Source organism: Saccopteryx bilineata, chromosome 9 (genome assembly GCF_036850765.1).
Source record: "Saccopteryx bilineata isolate mSacBil1 chromosome 9, mSacBil1_pri_phased_curated, whole genome shotgun sequence".
NCBI classification, from domain to species: domain Eukaryota; kingdom Metazoa; phylum Chordata; class Mammalia; order Chiroptera; family Emballonuridae; genus Saccopteryx; species Saccopteryx bilineata.
The window spans coordinates 116,903-139,543 of record NC_089498.1 but is presented as its reverse complement, the minus strand read 5'-3'; the positions used below and the strand labels follow the sequence as shown (position 1 = coordinate 139,543).

At 50.3% G+C, this 22,641-nt stretch overlaps 1 protein-coding gene across 11 annotated transcripts in view; it reads left to right on the top strand.

Annotated features, from left to right (window-relative positions):
• Positions 1-22,641, top strand: part of DEF8 (differentially expressed in FDCP 8 homolog) — a 33,922-nt gene that overhangs the window by 8,005 nt on the left and 3,276 nt on the right. For 5 of the 11 annotated variants that reach the window (XR_010727049.1, XR_010727050.1, XR_010727047.1 and 2 more), the window contains exons 4-12: positions 1,082-1,231; positions 2,177-2,318; positions 3,597-3,761; positions 4,361-4,488; positions 4,616-4,729; positions 5,493-5,573; positions 6,291-6,431; positions 6,555-6,664; positions 14,912-15,458. Coding sequence is in view for 5 of the 11 variants with exons in the window: in XM_066242590.1 (XP_066098687.1) it covers positions 1,082-1,231; positions 2,177-2,318; positions 3,597-3,761; positions 4,361-4,488; positions 4,616-4,729; positions 5,493-5,573; positions 6,291-6,431; positions 6,555-6,664; positions 13,196-13,313 (1,149 nt within the window). In the remaining 6 variants the exon portion in view is untranslated. Of the gene's footprint in view, positions 1-1,081; positions 1,232-2,176; positions 2,319-3,596; positions 3,762-4,360; positions 4,489-4,615; positions 4,730-5,492; positions 5,574-6,290; positions 6,432-6,554; positions 6,665-8,380; positions 13,722-14,911; positions 15,459-15,932; positions 16,895-22,641 lie in introns of those variants that run through there. The other 6 variants (XM_066242593.1, XM_066242591.1, XR_010727048.1 and 3 more) reach the window with 5 other exon arrangements.

Below are 22,641 nucleotides of genomic sequence, written 5' to 3'. Positions count from 1 at the left end.
GCATCACCAGAACCTGTTTGAGGGCTGGTGAGGATGGGCTGGACCCGGGGCTGCTCTTCTGTTGCAGGGTTGTGCCCCCTCCCTACGCTCCAGGTTCTTGTGAAGCAAATGTGACACTGGCTTCATCTGGGGCCGTAGGGAGCCCTGTAGACACTGCAGGGCGAGAGGGAGGCAGAGAGGGAAGCCCCTGCTCACCCCCTTCACCTACTCAGCTCTGCAGAGCCACTCTTTGTCGTGTATTTTGTTGCATGAAACGCTTGTTTAAAATAAAAAATAAAAGGGCTCTAACCATTTTTAAACAAAATGTTTAAAAATCTTTTGTTTAAACTGTCTCCAAGTTTTATTTAAGAGAAGCATAACATTCAAATATAACTTCAATAAAAAAAGATTCACCTCAAAGCCCCAAGTTCTAGTTTACTTTTTATTTAGTATGTGGCTTTAAGCTTTACCGGTACAGAGACACATTTCATTTATGTGTTTTGTGTCTTTCCGATAATGTTTTTGAGGCCCTCCTATCAGCCACACACTGAGCTCCAGGAGGAGGGTTTTAGCCTCCTCTTCTGGAGCCCAGCGCCCCGCAGGAGGGCAGCTCTGAGGGCAGTGACAGCCCCTCTCCTAGCTCTTCCAGCCGAGCTGCCTCCCTTCCCCCGGGGGCAGGCAGCATAGTCCTGAGTCCGAGGCTTTGCTGGGTCACTGTGAGTTGCTGGGGCCCAGTGTGAGTGGGTGCCCGGGCACTTCTTCTCCTTGGTGATGGGCCAGTGTCATTTCCCTAGCTTTCATCTCAGAGGAAGCGCTATGAAACTAGTATGGCCAGAAAAGTGATGGGATTTCTAAAAGAAGGAAGTTGTGTTTTGAAAAACGTCCTGAATTAGGTCTTCAGAGGCTTGTGGGTAGATGGGTCAGCTGGTGGGCAGGAAGTGTGGGCTGCTAACTTCCCTGGGCCTTGTACAAGCTCTTGACGCCTTCTGGGCAAACAGAACTGCGGAGGTCTGCTTTGGGCCTAACCGTCCACGAGGATGAGCCTGGCCCAAACAGGAGAGCCCCGGGGCAGGCGTCTCACTTGCGTGTCCCCTACTTCCAGGGCCTGTTCCTGGCCTCCGACATCCAGCAGCTGCGGCAGGCCATCGAGGAGTGCAAGCAGGTCATTCTGGAGCTGCCAGAGCACTCCGAGAGGCAGAAGGATGCTGTCGTGAGGCTCATCCACCTCCGGCTGAAGCTGCAGGAGCTCAAGGTGGGTGCTGGCCCAGCCCACCATGGAGATACCAAAACTGAGCTAGAGTGTGGGAGCCTAGAGGCCTGCGGTCACCTCGGTTCCCTCCCAGGGGCTGAGGCCGAGGCTACCCAGAGAGGCAGGGAGAGAGATGGGCTCTCACTCCATGTGCAGACTACTTCTATATCAGTCTGGTCTTAACCAGCCAGCCCTGGGTCATGTGCACACCCTGACCCAATAGGATGACTGGCCAGTCCTAGGTCACATGGTCACCGACTGTCACAAGTGGGTAAGATAAAGTCCCATCTTGAACCACATGACTCAGATGGGGGTGGGGGGTAGGGGTTCCCAAAGGTGACACAGTAGGGTAATGGATCCTGGTGGCCAAAACCCACATGTATCCACAATGTAGTCCTGAAGTCTGTGCACCTGGCGTGGCTGCCACCCTGTCCCTGCACTGGCCCATGAGTCCCTGGGAGTTCGGAAAGTGGAGTATTCATTAGGAAGTAAGTAAGGCTGTGGTAATAAAGACTTCAAAATACAGTGGCCTGAGGAATCAGATGTGTAGAAGTATGATAGGTGGTCCAGGGCCCATGTGGCAGCCAGTGGTGATGGGGACCCCAGGTCCTCCTTTTCTGTTGCTCTGACAGCCCCTGGGGGGAGTGTCCCTGCTCTCCATATGGGTCTGCACTCAGCCAGCAGGAAACAAGGGAGGAAGGGCTGAGGTCATGGTACTCCTACTCACATGCCCTTGGCCCTAGCAGGACAGCACCTAGGTGAGGGGCTGCTGGAAAGGGGGTGCAAGCCTGACTGGAGTGTTCCATTGCTAAAGAGAAAAGGGGTGACCTTGGGAGAAACTCAAAGCCTGTTACAAATGGTGCCTGGAAGAAGGGAGTCGAGGGGCTTGTGTGAAGGGAAAGGAGCTGCAGCTGGCTCACCTGTGCCCCCTCCCCGGCCTCTTTCCAGGACCCCAATGAAGATGAGCCCAACATTCGAGTCCTCCTGGAGCATCGCTTCTACAAGGAGAAGAGCAAGAGCGTCAAGCAGACTTGTGACAAATGCAACACCATCATCTGGGGGCTCATTCAGACCTGGTACACCTGTACAGGTGGGTCGAGACCTAGACTGGCTCCTCTGGGTGGGCAGGAAGTTGAGTCCCCAGGCCAGGCCAGAGACCCCACAGGTCTGCTGCTGCTGTATTTGGGTTGAGTTCAGGTGAATTCTTGACTGTGTGCTTGATGTTCACTGCACATGCACAAGGGATGAAAGCCCCACCCCCACCTTCACCGGATTCACACCCACGTCTGCGTTTTCAGTGTGGTGGCCACCAGCCACACATGGCTATTCAAAGTTAAATTTAAATGAATTAAAACAAATATTTAGTTTCTCAGTTTTACTATCCATATTACCAGTGCTCAGTGCTCAGTAGCCACGGGGGGCAGTGCAGAGAACATGTTTCCATCATTGCAGAAAACTCTTTTAGATAAGGAGTAAGTAGATGACACACTGAACAGTAGAGCACAGCAAGGAAAGAGAATAACATGTGTTCGGGAATGGGATGGGTGTGACTGTAGAGTAGAATAAAAAAGCAACCTGTGACATTCATGCAAAAACTTGGAGCTCAGAGAGCAAGCGAGGTATACCTGGGGAAGAGGGTTGCTGCAGGGAGGGATCTGTGCAAAGGCCCTGTGGTCAGGTGTGCAGCGTCTTCAGTGAGGAGCAGGGAGCAGCATGGTTGGAGCATTGTGCCTGAGAGGTGTGGTTGATGTGGGCTCAGAGGTTGCCAGGACCTCTCTGTGAGTGAGTTGGTGGCTTCGGGCAGGTGCTGTACGCACTTAGGTTGTAACAGGGTCACTCTGCTGGGCTGAGCATGGACTGAAGGAGTGATGCAAAGGCAGAGGGAATGGTGATGACAATTGACTGGGGGTGGGGTGCTTGAGGGTGAGAAGTGGCCACTAGCTGAAGAACCAGCTGAAGGACTGGAAACAGGTTGCAAGAGAGAAATTGGGATGATTTCGTGATTTTCAGTCTCAGCAGGTGGAATGATGGCATTGCCGAAGTCTGAAGTGGGAACATTGGGGTGGGTTTGATGAGGAAAAGCCAGAGTTCCTCCCAGACAGTGTGGGTTTACGGCCCCTTCAGCGGTCCAGGTGGGAATGGCAGGCGGGCCCCTCGGCTTTCGAATCTGGAGTTCAAGGGCAAAGCCTGCATGATCCTTCAGGGCAGGGATCCGGAGGGGTGACCAAGGGATCTGCAGGGAGGAACTCTTGGACTGGTCCGGAGATTGGAGTAGAACCCCTAGGGATCCTGGCAGCTGCAGGTCAGCCTAGGCTGCAGGATCCCCTGTACCACCAAGAAGCATATATCTGGTGCCCCCCACCCCCAGGGTGTTATTACCGCTGTCACAGCAAGTGCTTGAACCTCATCTCCAAGCCCTGTGTGCGCTCCAAAGTCAGCCACCAAGCCGAGTACGAGCTCAACATCTGCCCGGAGGCGGGACTCGACAGCCAGGATTACCGCTGTGCCGAGTGCCGGGCGCCCATCTCTCTGCGTGAGTGCCCAGGAAGGAGCAGGGAGGAGGGCGTCTGTCTGGGCAGGGTACCAGGCCAGCAGCTGTGTGAGAACACTGGGTAAATCAGGCCAGCATGGTTCCTGCAGACAGCTTCTGTCTCTCTTGGGGAAGTGACAAGGGATGGGTGTGGCACTTTCTCACTTCCCACAAGCAGACTGGGGTTCTAGCCCAGGTCACCTAGGAGTTCCATAGGGCTGGGCCTGCCCTCAGCCTTCCGCGTGCAGCCCTGTTGTCACCGAAAGCCCACCTAGAATGGGGACTAGGAAAGCCTCACAGTAATCAGCAGACACGTGCGGTGTGGCAGGCCTGAGAGATTTAGAAATATTAATTCATGGGGTCCTCACAGCAGTCTTGGTGGGCAGCCTTTTATCGTCCCATTTTACTGGTGAGAAAACTAAGGACGGTGAGACGCCGTGACCTGTGGAAACCTCGTGTAGAGGACAGGATGGGTGAGATCTGCAGGATGGAAGCCCGGGCCCAGCTGGCTCTTCCACCCGCGTGTGCCGCGACGGGACCAACACCATGTGGCGAAGGATTCTAAAAGTAGCCCGGCTTTGTAACAACCCGCCCCTCCGCAGGGGGCGTGCCCAGTGAGGCCCGGCAGTGCGACTACACGGGCCAGTACTACTGCAGCCATTGCCACTGGAACGACCTGGCCATCATCCCAGCGCGCGTGGTGCACAACTGGGACTTCGAACCCCGCAAGGTGAGGGCGGGATGACTGGGTAAGGGGGCGTGGCCATAGGAGGGAGGCTGGGTGGGCGTGGCCAGTGTACATCTGGGGGTGGGGGCAGGTGTTGTGCTAGAGGGGCCACTCCTTCTCGCTCCCTCAGGTGTCCCGGTGCAGCATGCGCTACCTGGCGCTGATGGTGTCGCGGCCAGTGCTCAGGCTCCGGGAGATCAACCCTCTGCTGTTCAACTACGTGGAGGAGCTGGTGGAGATCCGGGTGAGGCGGGGCTGGGGTGCGTGGACCTTGCTCTCCCCAGAGCGGGGTACATGCGTTGTGGGAGCAGAGGAGAGACCCAGCTGCTTAGTTTACTGGCCCCTCAGCTGTCCTCTGGATTAAAGACGCTAGAGCGACATCCAGTTTCAATATGATGGTAGACCCAGAAGCAATTTGAAAATTTTTAGTAGCCACATTAAAAAAGTAAAAAGACACAGGTAAAGTTATTTTGAATAATACATTTATTTAACCCAATATACCCAAAAGATTCTTTCAACATAAGCAATATACCTTATTGAAACATGACATTCCTTTTCTTTTTTTGTCCTCTTTGCATTCCCATGTGTATTCCACACTGACCACCTCAGTCAGCCCAGCCAGTCCTAGTGCTCAGGAGTTCGAGTGGCTGGTGGGCAGCAGTGAGTGTCTCCCATGAGGTGTCGGAAGGGACTGGGTTCCAGGTGAAGGGCAGGCAGCTGAGGCAGAGCCTGTTCTGTTGTTGCCAAGGACGCACAGGGCTCTGCATCCTTCTCAGACGCGGGGGTAGAAGGACAGGGTGACTGAGCCTGAGGGTTCTGCCTGGCCTGGAAGCTGTGCTTTGAACTTGAGCTTGGCTGGAGCACTCAAATCTGGGCCCTGCCTGGGGGGTATGAAGGTTCTGACTCCCTACTGGGCCAGTGCAGGGCCAGCCCCCATGGCCACACAGAAGTGCCATGGGGCAGCCCCTGCTTGGCCTAGGAGGCCAGCCTGCCTCTCTTGTCCACAGAAGCTGCGCCAGGACATCCTGCTCATGAAGCCATACTTCATCACTTGCAAGGAGGCCATGGAGGCGCGTCTACTGCTGCAGGTAAGGCCAGCTGCCCAGGGTCGGGGAGGGCAGATAGGAAACAGCCACAGATGAGGACATGCCATGCTCAGGTCCTTTCCAGATGGCTTGATAACTTTGTGTCATGCTTTTATCAGTGGGTTTTCCACCCTCTGTCCCAGGTGACAGTAGGTCTGTAATAAGCAAACAGGCATTGTACCCAAAAAGTGTTCTCTGATGACATCAGTGTGGGGGACATGCGAGAAGCAGGCACGGTCCCTGCAGTCTGTACACACACCTTTAGGGCGTGGACCAGGCGCAGGCCTGCCCAGGCTGGGCTGACCACAAAACACACTTTTCAAGGCTTTTGCCTATGTTTTTGTTCAACCAACACCCACTGAGCGCCTGCTATGAGCGTGCACTATGGTAGATTCTGGGGAGCAGTGAACAGAACAGGATCCCTGCCCTTCAGGTGGGGAGACAAGAAAAACAAGCTGTTCACAGGGTTGGTGAGGTTTGTGGACAAAATGATGCAGAGAAGGGGTGCAGTGTTGGGGTCAGGACTGAGAGGAAGTGCCCTGTGCCAGGCAGAGGAAGGTGGACCTGGCGCATTGGCAGCAGCAAGGTGGTCAGTGTGGCTGACGGGGCTGAAGCTTGTTTCTTCCACGAGCACCCAGGACCCGGATGGTGGGTGGGCAGGGCTGGGGCAGTGGGTGGGACCCTCCCTGGGGCTAGGAGTCATAGCTGCTGGACCTGTAGCTCCAGGACCGGCAGCATTTTGTGGAGAACGATGAGATGTACTCAGTCCAGGACCTGATGGATGCGCACACGGGCCGCCTGGGTTGCTCACTCACCGAGACCCACACACTCTTCGCCAAGCATATCAAGCTGGACTGTGAGGTGGGTGCCCTACTGGGAGCCAGGCATCTCTCCTTCCCCAGTGCCCATGGCAGGAGGGTGGTGTGTCCCGGCATTGGGGACCCTCTGGAGCAGCACTGACTTGCCCCAACCCCCAACCCCTAGCGGTGCCAGGCCAAGGGTTTCGTGTGTGAGCTCTGCAGAGAGGGTGACGTGCTGTTCCCCTTCGACAGCCACACGTCTGTGTGCAGCGACTGCTCCGCCGTCTTCCACAGGTTGGTGTGCCCGACCCCACCCTCAGGCCACAGGGAGATGGACAGGGAGGGAGACATTTGGGGCTTGATTCTTGCTGCCTGATGTTCAAAGCCCTTTGCCTTGATCCTGCAATATGGAGTTAGGCCCTGATATGTATGACTGAATTGCAACTTTCACTGGCACCAGCACCTGTGGGACTAGGGAGGGCACTAGGCATGAGCCCCACATCTGACTTGCTTCCCTGATCCCCAGGACTGAGGTTGGCCTCCCAGGGTTAACATAGGCCAGAGGTTTCTAAACCTAGTTTCTGGTACTTCTAGTGTGCAAGAGATTTTTTTCAAATTTCTCTAGGCTGAAATAAATACCTAACATTTTGTTTATGAAGTACTTAGGTTAGACAACTTAAGCATTTATGAACTAAAGACTTACTGAATGCGCCTGACCAGGTGGTGGCGCAGTGGATAGAGTGTTGGACTGGGATGCGGAAGGACCCAGGTTCGAAACCCCGAGGTCGCCAGCTTGAGCGCGGGCTCATCCGGCTTGAGCAAAGAGCTCACCAGCTTAGACCTAAGGTCGCTGGCTCCAGCAGGGGGTTACTCGGTCTGCTGAAGGCCCGCGGTCAAGGCACATGTGAGAAAGCAATCAATGAACAACTAAAAAGTCGCAACGCGCTATGAGAAACTGATGATTAATGCTTCTCACCTCTCTCCGTTCCTGTCTGTCTGTCCCTGTCTATCTCTGCCTCTGTAGAAATTAAAAAAAAAGACTTACTGAATGTTTGGAAAAATAATATTCACAAATTGGAAGAAAAATATTTTAATTCTTTAGTATGCACAGTTATTAATAATATGTGTTCACTGGCTGGGCCCTGTACAGACTTCTCACAGGGGCCTCAGATGGACCCCCATTTCTGCCCACACTGACTTTTCCTGCCATTCGCTGTTTGTCATAGCTGATGTCACAGCTTTGCAGAGCTGGGGTTGCTGTCACAGAGAGGATTAATGTTGAAACTGAACTCCTGTGAGCTAGTAGTTTGCATGGTGTGTGACAGGTGTCAAACACACTGCTATACCCCCTTCAGAAACTTAGCCCATGGGCCCTGTGTCTCCACAATGCCCTGGGGGAAGATTGCCCTACGGTGATAGGGCAGGTAGAGTCATCAAATCAGTAAGAGATCCAAGCAGAACTGTCTGATGGTAATGAGGTAACAGGTGCCCAAACACAGGCCTGGCAGGTACACCTGGGTATAGACCCTGCTTATGCCCTTTGGGAGAAACTGTGCCTCAGTTTCCCCTACTTTAGAGGTGGTGTTGGGACCTGAGTTAGGAAGCTTGCAAAGGCTCAGTGGGCCTGACCAGGCAGTGGTGCAGTGGATAGAGCATTGGACTGGGACGCAGAGGACCCAGGTTCGAAACCCTGAGGTCGCAGGCTTAACCGTGGGATTATAGGCATGACCCCATGGTCACTGGCTTGAGCAGGGGGTCACAGGCTCTGCTTTAGCCCCCCAGTCAAAGCACATATGAGAAAGTAGTCAATGAACAACTAAGGAGCTGCAACAAAGAACTGATGCTTCTCATCTCTCTCCCTTCCTGTCTGTCTGTTCCTATCTGTCCCTCCCTCTGTCTCTATTTCTGTCTCTGTCACCAAAAAACCCCACAACTCACTGGTAGCATTTTATATGCAGAGGCCCTGTCCCATCCCTGGGGTCTGACCTGCCTCTCTGTCCCCATCCCCAGGGATTGCTACTATGACAACTCCACCACTTGCCCCAAGTGTGCCCGGCTTACCTTGCGGAAGCAGTCTCTCTTCCAGGAGCCTGGTCCAGACATGGATGCCTAGAGCCACAGGCACTTCTACCAGGCCTGTCTGGAGCCCACCCTACTGGTCATTGCCAAAGTCAAGGTGTTTCCTGAGCTCTGCTGACCCCTCAGGTGCAGCCTCTGGACCTCAACCCTGTGCTGGGCCAGGGAGGTGGATGCCCTAGGACCATCATCCCCAGGAGCTTGCTGGGACTTGGGGCTGCACCTGGCTGTTTCCTGGGTGTGCTGCTCTGAGGGCCAGAATGTACCCTGCACCACTGCAGGGCTCCATGGGCAGGGGAGTGGAGGAGGGCTTCTCATCTTCCCCATGGCAAATAGCCCTCCACACCCTTGGGGCCAAGGCAGCTGGGTCTTGGCTACCCTGGAAACCCTGGAGGGCTTGAGGGGAGTGGCTGACAAGACCCGAGGATGCTGGCCGCACACCCTCAGCCTTAGCCTGAGATTTATCTGCAGCGGATGGTTTGGGATCCTACTTGGAGGTTCTCGTCACCCTAGCCCCTTGTATCTTTGGGGTTCTGGTTGTTCCTGGCTGGGGCTACTTACAGCTGTCTCCTGAGGGCCCTGGTTTTACCTCCATGGTTCTCTCTAGTAGATCAGAGGTTTCCTGGAGAGAACAGGGATTGATTGACAGGGCCAGACCAGGGGTTACTGGTTCTTTCTATACAACATGGAGGGAAGGGGGCCAGGGAGCTCTTCCCCCTGGTGGACCACCACAGCTTCTGACTTGGCCTAGCGTGGCCCACCCTGGTGCTCTGAGCTGGGTGGCTGGGGGCCTGCCTCCAGGTATGCCCTGGGAGAGGTTCTAGGTTAGGCAAGAGGGTTGGTTATAGTATGCTTGAGTGGCATTTCTGGAGACCAAATTTGCCCCAAAGGAGGCCTGTCCCACTAGAGTGCCTGCAAAGGACCCTGGACAGCTTAGGCACTACCAGGGAGGGCCTTTTTTGGGGGGGCCTGAGGTCAGGTGCTGGGAATATTTTCTTCAGGGAGCTCCAGGCAGGAAGCCTAGAGCTCATGAAGACCGGCCTGAGGTGTGTGAAGCCCCAGCTGACACAGGACCCTGGACAGAGGATGAGACCCACAGCTCTTCTGACCTCAACATTTGGAGGGCTGCCTCATGTGTCAGAGACCCTGCCATTGAATGGAGACCTGTGGGGATGGATGTCTTTTCTATTTGGACTGTGCTTGGCTGTCACATGCAGGTGGTGGGTGGGGGAAACGCAGCCGCCACGGCACCCATCACTGTGGACTGGGAAGCCCAGGAGGAGAGGCTGCAGCCAGCAGAAGGGGCTACTCAGCTTGCTGGCCAGTGTGAGGGGTGCTGAAGTGTCACATGGTGGCTTTAGGTGATCCTCTTGCTGCCTTCTCTGATCTGCCTCAGTGGGACAGTGAGAAGGACAGTGTTGAGGTGGGGTCAACAGAGGGTGCTTAGCTTGCTCCCTTTCTCTATGGTTGCAGAGAGGTTAAGGACAGGTGCCTTAGGTCTGCACCTTTCTCACAGTCGCGCGTTTCTGTTATGGGAACATGTGCTATTCCTGAGTTTACTGAGTTACAATCAGTGTCCAGAGAAAATGTTAGCATTGCTGGCATTTGTTGGACAGAGTTGGCTTTTTTTCCTTAGCTCCCTCAATTACCTCCTTCCCTTGCACTTCTTCCTCATCTACCCCTTCTGGATGACAAAGTCTCCAAACAGAATCCTGCGTGGTCTTTATGAGTCCATAGCATCGTTACAGGAGTTCAATGAGGAACTGTATGCATGGCCAGCACCTCACAGAGCAGCCGTGAGGGGCCCCAGCTGGAATGGCACTGTGGCCGTCTCATTAAATCTGTGTTCTCTACTCTGCTGTGTGGTGAATCGGGAACAAGGCAGTTTGTTGACAGGCAAGCCAATTGCAGGCTTCAGGACAAGCTCACAGCTTGCTCCATCCAATGGGGCTGAATTAATCTGGTTTGGGAAGAAGTGCTCTTGATGGCTGTGGAGTTCAGGCATGGAAGTCAGGCACAGGTCTGATGTTCTGATTCCTCAGCCTCCCTTTTTCTAGGAGATGGAGGAAAACACAGACTGTATCTCACGTGTTGTTTTGGTTCTGGGAGGTAGTGAGCACTGAGTCAGGCATGGAGAGAACGCTCAGTAAATAGAAGCCATGTCTTATTTCCAGAGTCCTCATGGTAGAACGATGGTCTCACTGACCAGCATAACAATGAGAAAGGCACAGGTCTGGCCCCTGTTACATCTTGCTAAACCACTACAAGGGGCCTCACTGAAAATCTAGGCCATTCCCATTACCCTTGGAATTCAGAAAACCGTAAATCCCCACTGCAAATTACACCGAAACCTCTGTACATGTACATTTTTCTAGAGATAGGATCTATAGACTTGATCACTATCTCAAAGGGGCTACGAACCAGAGAACCTCAGGAGTCTCTGCTAGATAATTATGCCTCATCTACATCCATCTGCACTCAAACAGGCTGCCAGCAACTCTGTTCCTGAAGGTTTGAGCTGTGCCTCAGCTACAAATAAGTAAAGCTGCAGTTTGGGTATTAGAAGAATGCAATCTTTCCCCCTTTCAGGTTATGAAGTAGTATTTTAACATTTTTATTTTGACAAACTTAGACTTACAGAAACATTGTAAAAACATTCCCATGAACCTGTCTCCTGGATGCCCTGAATGTTAATGATCTGCCGCATTTGTTTTATTCTTTTTCTACACACACACTTTTTTCTCTGAACCATTTGACAGTAGGTCGTAGAGATGATGCCGCTTTGCCTATCAATACTCATGTGTATTCCTCCCAAACAAGGACGTGATCCTACAATTACCTAAAGACATCGGGAAATTAGCATCGATACACCAACTACAAGCATTATTTGGATTTTGCTCTGCTGTCATGTCTGTAGCCTTCTCAAATCTTAAGGGTGCATGACGTCTATATTTTACAAAAGCACAGGCTCATTTTGAAGAATGTCCTTCAGTGTGGGTTTTCCGATTGGATTTGGGGTTTGCATGTTTGGTGGGAATTCTGAAGTCAATGCTGTGTCTTTAGGGCAGGATAATGTCCTGTTCCTGGAGGTGCTGACCTCCATCTGTCTGCTCCTGTGCCCTTTGACCTGTTCCTGGCAGTTTAATTTTTTTTGTGAGAGAGGGTTTTTGGTCTTTTCCCCTTCTTAGTCTTTTAAGCGTTCTTCACACATCAGGTATATTATTAGCCTATTATCTATGAGGTATGTTGGAAATATTTTATTCCATTTTGTGAATTGTCTCATTCTTTGTAGTACTTCCCCACCCATGGAAAATTGTTTTGTTTACATTTTTGTATAGCCAAATTGATTAATCTTTCTTTTTTTATTTCATCTGGATTTTGAGTCATAGAAAACTTTTCCTCACCCAGGTCAGAGAGACATCATTCATGTATTTGTAGTACTTGTATGGTTTCAATTTTTGCAGTTAGACCCTTGATCTGTTTATTTTTGTGTATGCTGTGAGGTCAGATCTAATTTTATCTGTTTTCAAAATGGTTATGTCCTGTACTATTTTCAAAAAAGTCTATCTGTATCTATTTCTGGACTTTTTAGTTTATTCCACAGTTCTAACTACTAAACCGCTTTAATTACCACCACTTTATACAGTGTGTTTTAATGTCTAGGAAGACTGGTTCCCTCTCTCTCTCTTTCTCTTTTTATTGATTGTAGAGAGGCAGAGAGAGAAAGGAAGGGAGAGAGAGGAAGAGAGAAAAGCATTCACTTACTGTCCCACTTAGTTGTGCATTCATTGGTTGCTTCCTGTATGTGCCCTGACTGGGGATCAAACCGGCAACCTTGGTGTTTCTGGACAACACTAACCAACTGAGCTAATTGGCTAGGGCCTTTTTTTAAAACTTAAGTTGGCCTGGCTGGTTGGCCCTGGTAGAGCGTTGGCCCAATGTGTGGATGTCCTGGGTTCAATTCCTGGTCAGGGCACACAGGAGAAGTGCCTATCTGCTTCTCCACCCCTCTCCCTCTCGCTTCTCTATGTCTGTCTGTCTGTCTGTCTGTCTCTTCCTGTCCTGCAGCCCTGGCTCAATTGGAGCGAGCTGACCCCAGGCACTGAGGATGGCTCCAGGGCCTCCACCTCAGGTGCTAAGAGCTCCGTTGTTGGTAATGGAGCAATGCCCCAGATGGGCAGAGCATCGCCCCCTGGTGGGCTTGCCAAGTGGATCCTAGTCAGGATGCCTGCAGGAGTCTGTCTCTCTGCCTCCCCTCCTCTCACTGAACTAAAAAATAAAAAACAATGTTTTCCTGAGTATTCTAGCATGCAATATTTTAAAAGCACATATTTAAATAAAGTTTTAATGACAAAAACTGGTAGTCTCAAGTGTCAAACTTAAAATATCAGAAATAGGGTTTCCAGAAATGTTAAAGGTCTGGAAGTTGAGAGGCTTGGCCTCATCCATTGAGGTCATCTTGTTGCTTCTGGCTTTACTTTGATTACCTTTTGGTCACAGACACTGGAAAACAACTTAAGATAGTTGATTTGAGTGCTGCTTTTTCTCATACAATTCCTTGTAGCAGTTTACTGCATCATTGATTGCTCTTGAAACTTTCAGTTTCCACTCATCATTGGGGCTGCTACTGGTAAGGACCTGTAAGCCAGCCTCAAAATGTGAGAAGGCTGCTGAGAGCTCTCCTGTGGTTAGCTGACGCAGAGCAGGCTGAGCGTCTTCACTCTCCTCTTCTGCTGGCTCCTGTTCCAGCTGCATCAGCTCCTCATTCGAGAGAGAATCCTCATGGGACCGTAGCAACTGGTCTACATCAGCTTCCACAAGCTCTTCAAAAGCCGCAGTCTTGGCAAGGGTCACGATGTCTTGTTGAAGGTATGCAATGTTATCTGTTTGGGAAATGTTCTGGAACTGAACACACTGGGGCCAAGTTTTCTTCCACACCCTGTTCAGAGTTGCTGGTCTGAGGGCTTCCCAAGCTACTGCGATGTTGTCTACAGCATCCATGATGTTCTAGTTTCTCCAAACTCCCTAACCATAGCTGTATCCTCCCCAGCTGCTGCTTCTAGAATGTGTTCAAATGTCCTTCTTAGGTAATGAGCTTTGAAGATAGAGGCTATACCTTGACCCATGGGCTGGATTGAGTCAGTTGTACTGTCTTGAAGATATTCCACTCTTACATTATTTGACAGGTCACTCAAATTTATGGGGTGGCATGGTGCAGTGTCTAGGATGAGCAATGCTTTGTTGGTTAGATTATTTTGGGCACAATATTTTTCAACGGCAGGGCAAAAAAAATATGTGAACCATTCATGAAAAATGCTCTTGGTTGCCCAGGCCTTTTTGAGCGCCAAATCACAGGCAAATTGGGCTTTGAGTACCCCTTCAGTGCTTTGGGATTTTCTGAGTGGTACACCGATAAAGGCTTTAACTTAAAGTCCCCAGCTGCGTTGCCACCAAGAAGCAGCATTAATCGATCTTTGGATGATTTAAACCCTGGCTCATCTTTTTCTTCCACAGAAATAAACGTTCCTTCAGGCATTCTTTTCCAATAAAGCCCTGTCTCATCTACATTAAATACTTGCTGGGAGGTGTACTCACCTTCTCTGAGGATGCTTTTTAGCACTTCACAGTTTACACCCTTGATGCCAGGAGCCGTAGTGTTCATCTTGAAGTGGAGCAAACTATGGCGCTCCTTGAATCGCACAAACCATCCTTTACTTGCACGAAACTTTTCTTTTTGAGAGCTTTCACCTTGTTCACACTGTAAGTCAACAAACAGACTCTTAGCCTTCTCCTGAATCACGGTGACACTAAGGGGCATGTTTCGTTGGCTCTGGTCTTCCAGCCACACACGCAGCAGTCGCTCCATGGTCTCCATGATTGCACTTCTATGGCGAGTCACCGAGAGGCTCTCAAGGGAGTCGCTATTTGTGAGCTTGCTTTGATTTTTTCTTTATTATCTCGGATTGTTGCCACTGTAGAGATGGCCAGGTGTAAGGCCTTTGTGATCTGGCTCAGCTTTTCACCCACTTCAAACCGTCTTAACACTTCCAGTTTTATGTCGAGGGTAATTGCTTTCCGTCCCCTTTTCGCACTCGGGATGACCGCTGCATTCAGGGCCCTTTTCCCAGGCATCTTTGCCTCCAAAATGTAATAAAGGCACAGACGTCTCTGGGGCAAGGAGGCCTGTGGTTGCTCTGCTCGCCTGCAGGGCTTGGGGAATAGGAAGCGCCGGTGGGTTTCCCCGAAGACGTGGAAGGGTCACCACAGTGTTGCCCAGCCCCGTGGCCCACCAACAGGCTGGTTCATCCTCGACTCTACTGCGGGCAGCGTGGGCCTTTGAGGTCCATTTCCTGCAGGCCCATCAAAACTGGCGTGGGTGTGTGTGATCCAGAGAAGAAAGGGAAACTCGTGAAGGGGAATAACGCTGCAAAGCACACACCGAATCAATTATTTTTTCCCCTGAAGGTTACCCGGGCAGCAGTTCGCCTGCTTAATAACTCCAAGAGCCCGCCGCAGCGACCAACCGGCGGGGAGGTGTAGTGTTTGTTTTTGTCAGCCGCTGCCCATGGAGGACCCCGGAAATGTGTGCCCTTATACGTGCCCGATTAAAAATAAGCCTAAACGAGCTCCTCTTAACGTTTAGCCCAACTCGTTCGCTGGTTTCTGTGCTCAGCCGTCTGAGTAGGGCAGGGCGTCACTCATGTTCCAATCCTCATAGTAAGGCGATGCAGTAGACATCTAAAGGGAGGCCCCGAGCCGGCGTCGGGACCTTGCTGCGCATGCGTACGGCTCCCCCAAGCCCGCGGTGGTGGCTGGGGGTGTGTGGTGCCAATGTGATCTGACTGCCCCAGCGGCGCGAGCTTGGCGGCCGGTAATATCTCACCGGCTGTTGGCGGCAGCCCGCAGGAAGGTGGCGGAGGCCGTGCTGTGGAGATTCTACGGTGGTCCAGGACGCAGCAGGACTGGCAGGCCTGGCAGGCCTGGCGTCAGAGGCCTTAGCACCGGTCCGCAGGTGAGCGGGGAGGTACGGCCCGCAGACTCCGGTAGGCGGGGCGGACGCCGCCGAGATGACGTCATCTTAGAGCGCAGGTCCGCGCAGGAGAGCGGGAGGTGGGGTGGGGGCGGGCGCACGGAGAGGCCGCAGGAGCAGCTTCAGGCCGGTCCCTGCGGCCGAGGCGGCAGCCCTTGGCCCGAACCCGTTGCCTCTGACCTTTCAGCCGTTGCTCTTCTTCGCGCGCCCCCCTCCACGCTTTTCCTTAGCGGTTCCCTCTGCGGGCTCCCTCGGGAACCTGAACCGGTGCCCCGTCCCCCGACACCTGCTCCGCTCCGACTGGGAGCCTGTTTATTCTTGGGCTTACCGGCTATTCCTTTTGCTTTATCTGCCTCGCAGAGGTGTTCTCCGCACCGATGTGATCATGGACGTGAAAGTTTCGTGAAGTGTTGCAAGTTTGTGTGTGTGTGTGTTTTGTTTGTTGGTTTGTTTTAGTGAGAGGAGGGGAGACAGACAGACTCCTGCATGCACCTGACCAGGATCCACCTGGCGAGCCCACCAGGGGACGATGCTTGGCCCATCTGGGGCGTTGCTCTATTGCAACTGGAGCCATTCTAGCGCCTGAGACGGAGGCCACGGAGCCATCCTCAGCGCTGGAGGCCAACTCGCTGGAACCACTACAGCCATGGCTGCAGGAGAAGAGAGAGAGACAAGTTGGGGGTGGAGAAGTAGATAGGCGCTTCTCCTGTGTGCCCTGATGGGGAATCGAACCACACGCCGGGCTGACGCTCTACCACTAAGCCAACCAGCCAGGGCCCCAATTTTTTAATTACGCCATTTGTTGAGTCCAACTAATAACAGCTCGTGCTGCTTTGGGCTTCGGTGCTGATCTTTACATGAGTCTTTAAGGCTCACACCTGTCCTGCAGGTCATAACCCTATCATACCAAAGAGGAAACAGAAGACCAAGGGTGGTCAGTGTAAGGACCAAGAGAAGATCAGAATTTCTAAAATAATAGGATATAGGCAGAGCACTGATAGAACAGGGAACTTAAGGGTTACAGGCAGGTCCTGCTCCTGTTCTGTTAGGAAGACCATGCCCAAGGTCATTCAAGAAGCAGAGACAGATAGGGACCCTGTGAGGCTGAGAACAAAGAAAGACAAATGTTTGCATTCCATTGGTTAAAGACCCTTATCAGAAGTTTATGTTTAGAATTCGCCAATGAGCTAGACCCAGCCCCTGTTGCTATGCTATGTGCAGCCCCCTTAGCAAATAGGTAACTGCCACATCTGCTTCTGTATTATGCTTGCTTACTTAGGGTATATAAGGAACTAGCTATAAGCGCCAGGCGTGATTCCCGTTTGTAGCTCCTTGTGAGCAAGGTGTCTCCGGACACCTGGGAATTCGCCCCTGCGCAGGTTAAACTGGCCAATAAAGAAACATCTATATTCCTGAAAGTCTCTGACGTCTGTTATTGTACCCAGTGCATGCTACAGTCAGCAACTGCTGTCACATTGCAGTTCAGGTCCGTCCTGCTCCAACATCTTTGCTTTTAAATACTTACGTGTTGTACACCTTCCCTGGATTCGACTCTATGAAATATTTACTTTTTTAATTTTTGTATTGATACATCCCAGTGGGCAGTGATCCATTGGTTTTTTCTCCCCTAATACACTAATGTGGAGTTTTGGGATTTTGATCCAAGAAAGGTATCTTTTTTTTTGAGAGAGAGGAAGGCAGAGAAAGAAGCAGCAACTTCTTGTTCCATTGAGTTGTACCATTGATTGCTTATATGCACCGTAAATGGGGTTGGAGCAGGTGTCCTTGTGATCCAGCTGGAGCCCTTGGGGTGGAGCAGGTGCTCTCAGGGTTGAGCCCTGACCCAGGCTCAAACTGGGGCCCTGGGGGTTGAGCTGGTGACCCTGGGTATGAATGCACAGTCTTGGCACTCTGAGGTGATACTATCCATTGTGCCACTGGCCAGGGCCAAGACAGGAATCTTGATTTCAGATGATTGTGAAAGAGAAAGTGGATTTTGTGGGCTTACTTTATTTCTGTCTTCAGGAGTGAACTTTTCCCTCTTCATTTTGGGGGTGGTGCATGTCAGTTTTAAGTTGTTTCTAGCAAGATCAGTGAAAGCAGAGCCTTCACTGTGGCCATGTGGTATCTCAGAGTTGCAGAGGGCTGTTGTGGTTGTGGCCAGCAGTGGAAGTCAGTACGGCATACAGCACAGGTGTGTTATAAGTCACTGAACTCTGTGGACCCCAGTGGTTTTAATTAGGAAGGGTGGAAGTTGGATATCTATGAGTATCTGTCATTCATCTGTTGAGAACCAGCTAGCCGGGGAATATCACGGTGAACATAGGCGGGGTGAGTGAAGATAGGGGCTCTGCCCTGTGGGTGCTCTCCTTGGAGGACTTGATGTGTAGGCTGAAGGGGCATGCGAAGGCTGGAGAGGCAGTAACAGTCTGCTCTGCAGTTAAAGAGGTACACTGGTAGTCAGCACTCATCAAGGGAAGCTCATGCCCTCCAGGCTCCTATTAAGTCATTTTTTTCATCCAGCAAGCTTCCTGTGCTGTTCCTCTCGGACAGCGAACAAGTGCATGGCGGGTTAGGTGGTTATATGAGGTGTGAAAGAAAGGGAATCAGGAGAAGAGAGGTAGAAAGTAAAGAAAGTGAAATTGTGGAGGATAAGGGCCATGTTATTTGAAGTGGGGTAAGTTGACTCCTGAAGGAAGGAGGGCTGGAGTGGGTGAGCAGGTTGAATAGCAGGTGCCTGGTGGGCTGCCCTGCACCTATGAGAATTGAGGCCCAGACCAGAAACACCTTATTCATCATTTCCCTGGACATGACCAGAAAGAAAAGGCGATGACACTCTGCCTGTTGTAACATGAACTCAGTGCACCCAACCTTGTGTAGCTTTGCATACACAAAGACCAGTCAGAAAAGTTCATTCAAATCAAAGTGAAGAGCACCGCGCCTCCAAGAGCTGCATCTGACCGAACGTGGTTCCCTAAGCAAATGAGAGAAGGGCTACATCTGAACTAAAATAAAGGAATTGGATGTTTTAACAAGTGTTGGAGGGAAGGGTAGTGCTTTGTATATCTAGGGCTGCAGGCCACCTGATGACCTCTTTGGAGCCACCAGCACTGCTATCGGTGGTGGTGCTGGAGAGGCACTGAGAGGTTTGGCCACCAGAATTGTTGTCATGCATCCAACTTGCTTTTTTCTTTAAAATTTTTTTAAAATTTATTTTAGTGCAAGAAGAAGGGAGAGAGAGAGACAGACAGGAGCATCAATCTGTTCCTGTATGTGCCCTGACTGGGGATTGAACTTGCAACCTCTGTGCTTTGGGATGATGCTCTTAACCAACTGAGCTATCTGGCCAGGGCTTATATTTGTTTTTTTAAAAAGCCTGGCCAGGCGGTGGCGCAGTGGATAGAGCATTGGACTGGGATGTGGAGGACCCAGGTTCAAGACCCAGAGGTTGCCAGCTTGAGCGCGGGCTCATCTGGTTTGAGCAAAAGGCTCACCAGCTTGGACCCAAGGCCGCTGGCTCGAGCAAGGGTTTACTTGGTCTGCTGAAGGCCCGCAGTCAAGGCACATATGAGAAAACAATCAATGAACAACTAAGGTGTCATAACGAAAAGCTGATGATTGATATATATGCTTCTCATCTCTCTTTGTTCCTGTCTGTCTATCCCTCTGACTGTCTCTGTTAAAAAAAAAATTAAATCAATAAAAAATTTTAAAAAGCATATATATTGATTGATTTTAGAGAGAGAGGAAAGCTAAAGAAACATCAATTTGTTCTACTTATTCATTAACTCACTGGTTGATTCTTATATGTACCCTGACCAGGAATTGAACCTGCAGCCTTGGCATATCAAAACAACACTAACCAACTGAGCTACCCAACCAAGGCTTTAATTTTTTTTTTTTTTTTTAGAGAGAGAGAGGGGGACAGACAGACAGGAAGGGAGAGAGATGAGAAGCATCAATTCTTTGTTGTATCACCTTAGTTGTTTATTGATTGCTTTCTCATATGTGCCTTGACTGGGGGGCTCCAGCTGAGCCAGTGACCTTTGGGCTCAAGCCAGCAACCATGGGGTAATTCATGTCTATGATCCCATGCTCAAGCCACCAACCCTGTGCCCAAGTAGGTGAGCCCACGCTCAAGCCAGATGAGCGTGTGCTCATACCGGCAACCTTGGAGTTTCGAACCTCGGGTCCTCTGCATCCTAGGCCGATGCTCTATCCATTGTGCCACTGCCTGGTCAAGCATTTTTCTTTTTCAATCAGAGTTTACTTTTAATATTATTTTGTATTGGTTGCAGGTGTACAGCGTAGCAGTTAGATAATCATATATCATATTTCCCTATGTATGAAACGCTCCCATGTATAAGGTGCACCTTAATTTTGGGGCCCGAAGTTTAAAAAAAAACGTATTACATAGAGTTATTGAACTCAAGTTTTATTCATCATAAAATTCATACAACTCGCCTGACCAGGCGGTGGCACAGTGGATATAGTGTCAGACTGGGATGTGGAGGACCCAGGTTCGACACCCCGAAGTTGCCAGCTTGAGCGCGGGCTCATCTGGTTTGAGCAAGGCTCACCAGCTTGAGGCTAACCCCAGTCAAGGCACATATGAGAATTTAATCAGTGAACAACAAAGAATTGATGTTTCTCATCTTTCTCCCTTCCTGTCTGTCTGTCCCTCTCTCTGACTCTGTCTCTGTCAAAAAAAAAAAAATTTATACAACTCTCATCACTATCAAAACTCCCATCCATTAGCTTGTCCTCTTCTATGTCTGATGACAAATCACTGTCTTCATATATTGCCTCATCCTCAGTTCCGTCTATGGCATTTGAAATGCCACAACCACTGTATAAGACACACCCAGTTTTTAGATCCCAAATTTTTCAAAAACGGGTGCATCTTATACATGGGGAAATATAGTACTCTAAGTAGTAGTCCTGAGATGTTTCCAGTACCACCTGACACCATGCATAGTTATGACAATATCATTCACTGTATTTTTTATGTTGTACTTTACATCCCGTGACTATTCTGTAACTACCAATTTGTAGTTATTCCCTTCACCATTTTTACCCAATCCCCTAACCCCCTCCGCTCTGACAACCATCAGTCTGTCTGTATCTATGAGTCTGTTTTTATTTTGTTTATATTGTTCTTTAGATTCCACATAAAAGAAATCAAATATAGAATTATGTATCTGGTAAAAACTGTCTTTCAGGAATGGAGCAGAAGTTAAAGTGTTCCCAGATTTTTAGAAAGAAGAGGGAGTCAGCAGATAGAGCACCGACTTGGAATGCTGAGAACCAGGTTCGAAACCCTGAGGTTGCTGTCTGGAGCCCTTGAGCCCAAGGTTGCTGGCTTGGCTGGATCCCCCCGCCCCCAGTCAAGGCACATATGAGAAGCTATCAATGAATAACTAAAGTGCTGCAACAAGTTGATGCTTCTCATCTCTCTTCTTGTCTGTTTGTCTCTCTTGCTAAAAAAACAGAAAGTAGAAGGAGTCTTCTTGTTTAGACCTGCCCTACAAGAAACAAAGGGCATTAGCCATGCGGAGGAGTAATGAACTGGTAAAGGGAACTGTAGGTGAATACAAAGACCAGGTTGTACTCTTGGTGTGTAATACCTTTTTTTCTTTTTTTTCATTTTTCCGAAGCTGGAAACGGGGATCCACCCAGCATGCCCACCAGGGGGCGATGCTCTGCCACCTCCGGGGCATTGCTCTGTTGCATCCAGAGCCATTCTAGTGCCTGAGGCAGAGGCCACAGAGCCATCCTCAGCGCCCTGGCAAACTTTGCTCCAATGGAGCCTTGGCTGCAGGAGAGGAAGAGAGAGACAGGGAGGAAGGAGAGGGGGAGGGGTGGAGAAGCAGATGAGCACTTCTCCTGTGTGCCCTGGACGGGAATCGAACCCGGGACTCCTGCACGCCAGGCTGACGCTCTACCGCTGAGCCAACTGGCCAGGGCCAACACCTTTTTTTCTATATGATATAAAAGAGAAGTGTGTTAAACAATTACAGGTGTGTGAATGGGTAGACGTGTAAAAGATGTCATCTAACAGTGATGTGCAGATGGGGGCGGGGACATGGAGCTGAGCAGGTGTGTGCACAGGACTGGAGGCACAGTGGAGAAGCTGGTTCAGAGTCACGTGGAGCTGCAGGGGCCCCTGAACACCCCGGACCGTCTTGTAGAAGGACAGAATGGAGGGCGCACACATCTGTTCCAGAACTTATTACGAGCTCTAGCAAACAGAATGGGCTCCTGTACACCTCAGTGGTAGACCAGCAGACAGAAGTCTGTGTGTCTTGCCAGTCGATTCTGTCCAGGCTGTGAAGACCCTGCAGTGGGAAAAGAACAGCCTCTTCAACAAATGGGTCCATGACAATTGGATGTCCACACTCAAAAGAATGAAATTTGACCCTTACAGTGTACATAAAAATTTACTCAAAATGGAGAGAAGACCGCCTGACCAGGAGGTGGCGCAGTGGATAGAGCGTCGGACTGGGATGTGGAAGGACCCAGGTTCGAGACCCCGAGGTCGCCAGCTTGAGTGCAGACTCATCTGGTTTGAGCAAAGCTCACCAGCTTGGACCCAAGGTCGCTGGCTCAAGCAAGGGGTTACTCGGTCTGCTGAAGGCCCGCGGTCAAGGCACATATGAGAAAGCAATCAATGAACAACTAAGGTGTTGCAACACGCAATGAAAAACTAATGATTGATGCTTCTCATCTCTCTCCGTTCCTGTCTGTCTGTTCCTGTCTATCCCTCTCTCTGATTCACTCACTGTCTCTGTAAAAAATAAATAAATAAATAAATAAAAATTAAAAAAAAAAAAAATGGAGAGAAGACCTAAATAAGAGTTAAAACTATAAAGTTCTTACAAGAAAACACAGGAGAAAATCTTTATGACCTTGGAATTGGTAATAGTTTCCTAAATATGATGCTAAAAGCACAAGCAACAAATGAAAAAATAAATTGGACTCCTTCAAAATAAAATTTTATACAGTATATCAAAGAGTAGTACTGTATAGCAAGTAGGACAGCTTACATTCTGGAAGAGAATGTTTGGAAACTGCATCTGATAAGGGTCTAAAATTCAGAATACATAACGAGCTTTCACAAGTGAACAACAGAAAGAACTGAATTTAAGAAGGGGCAAAGAATTTG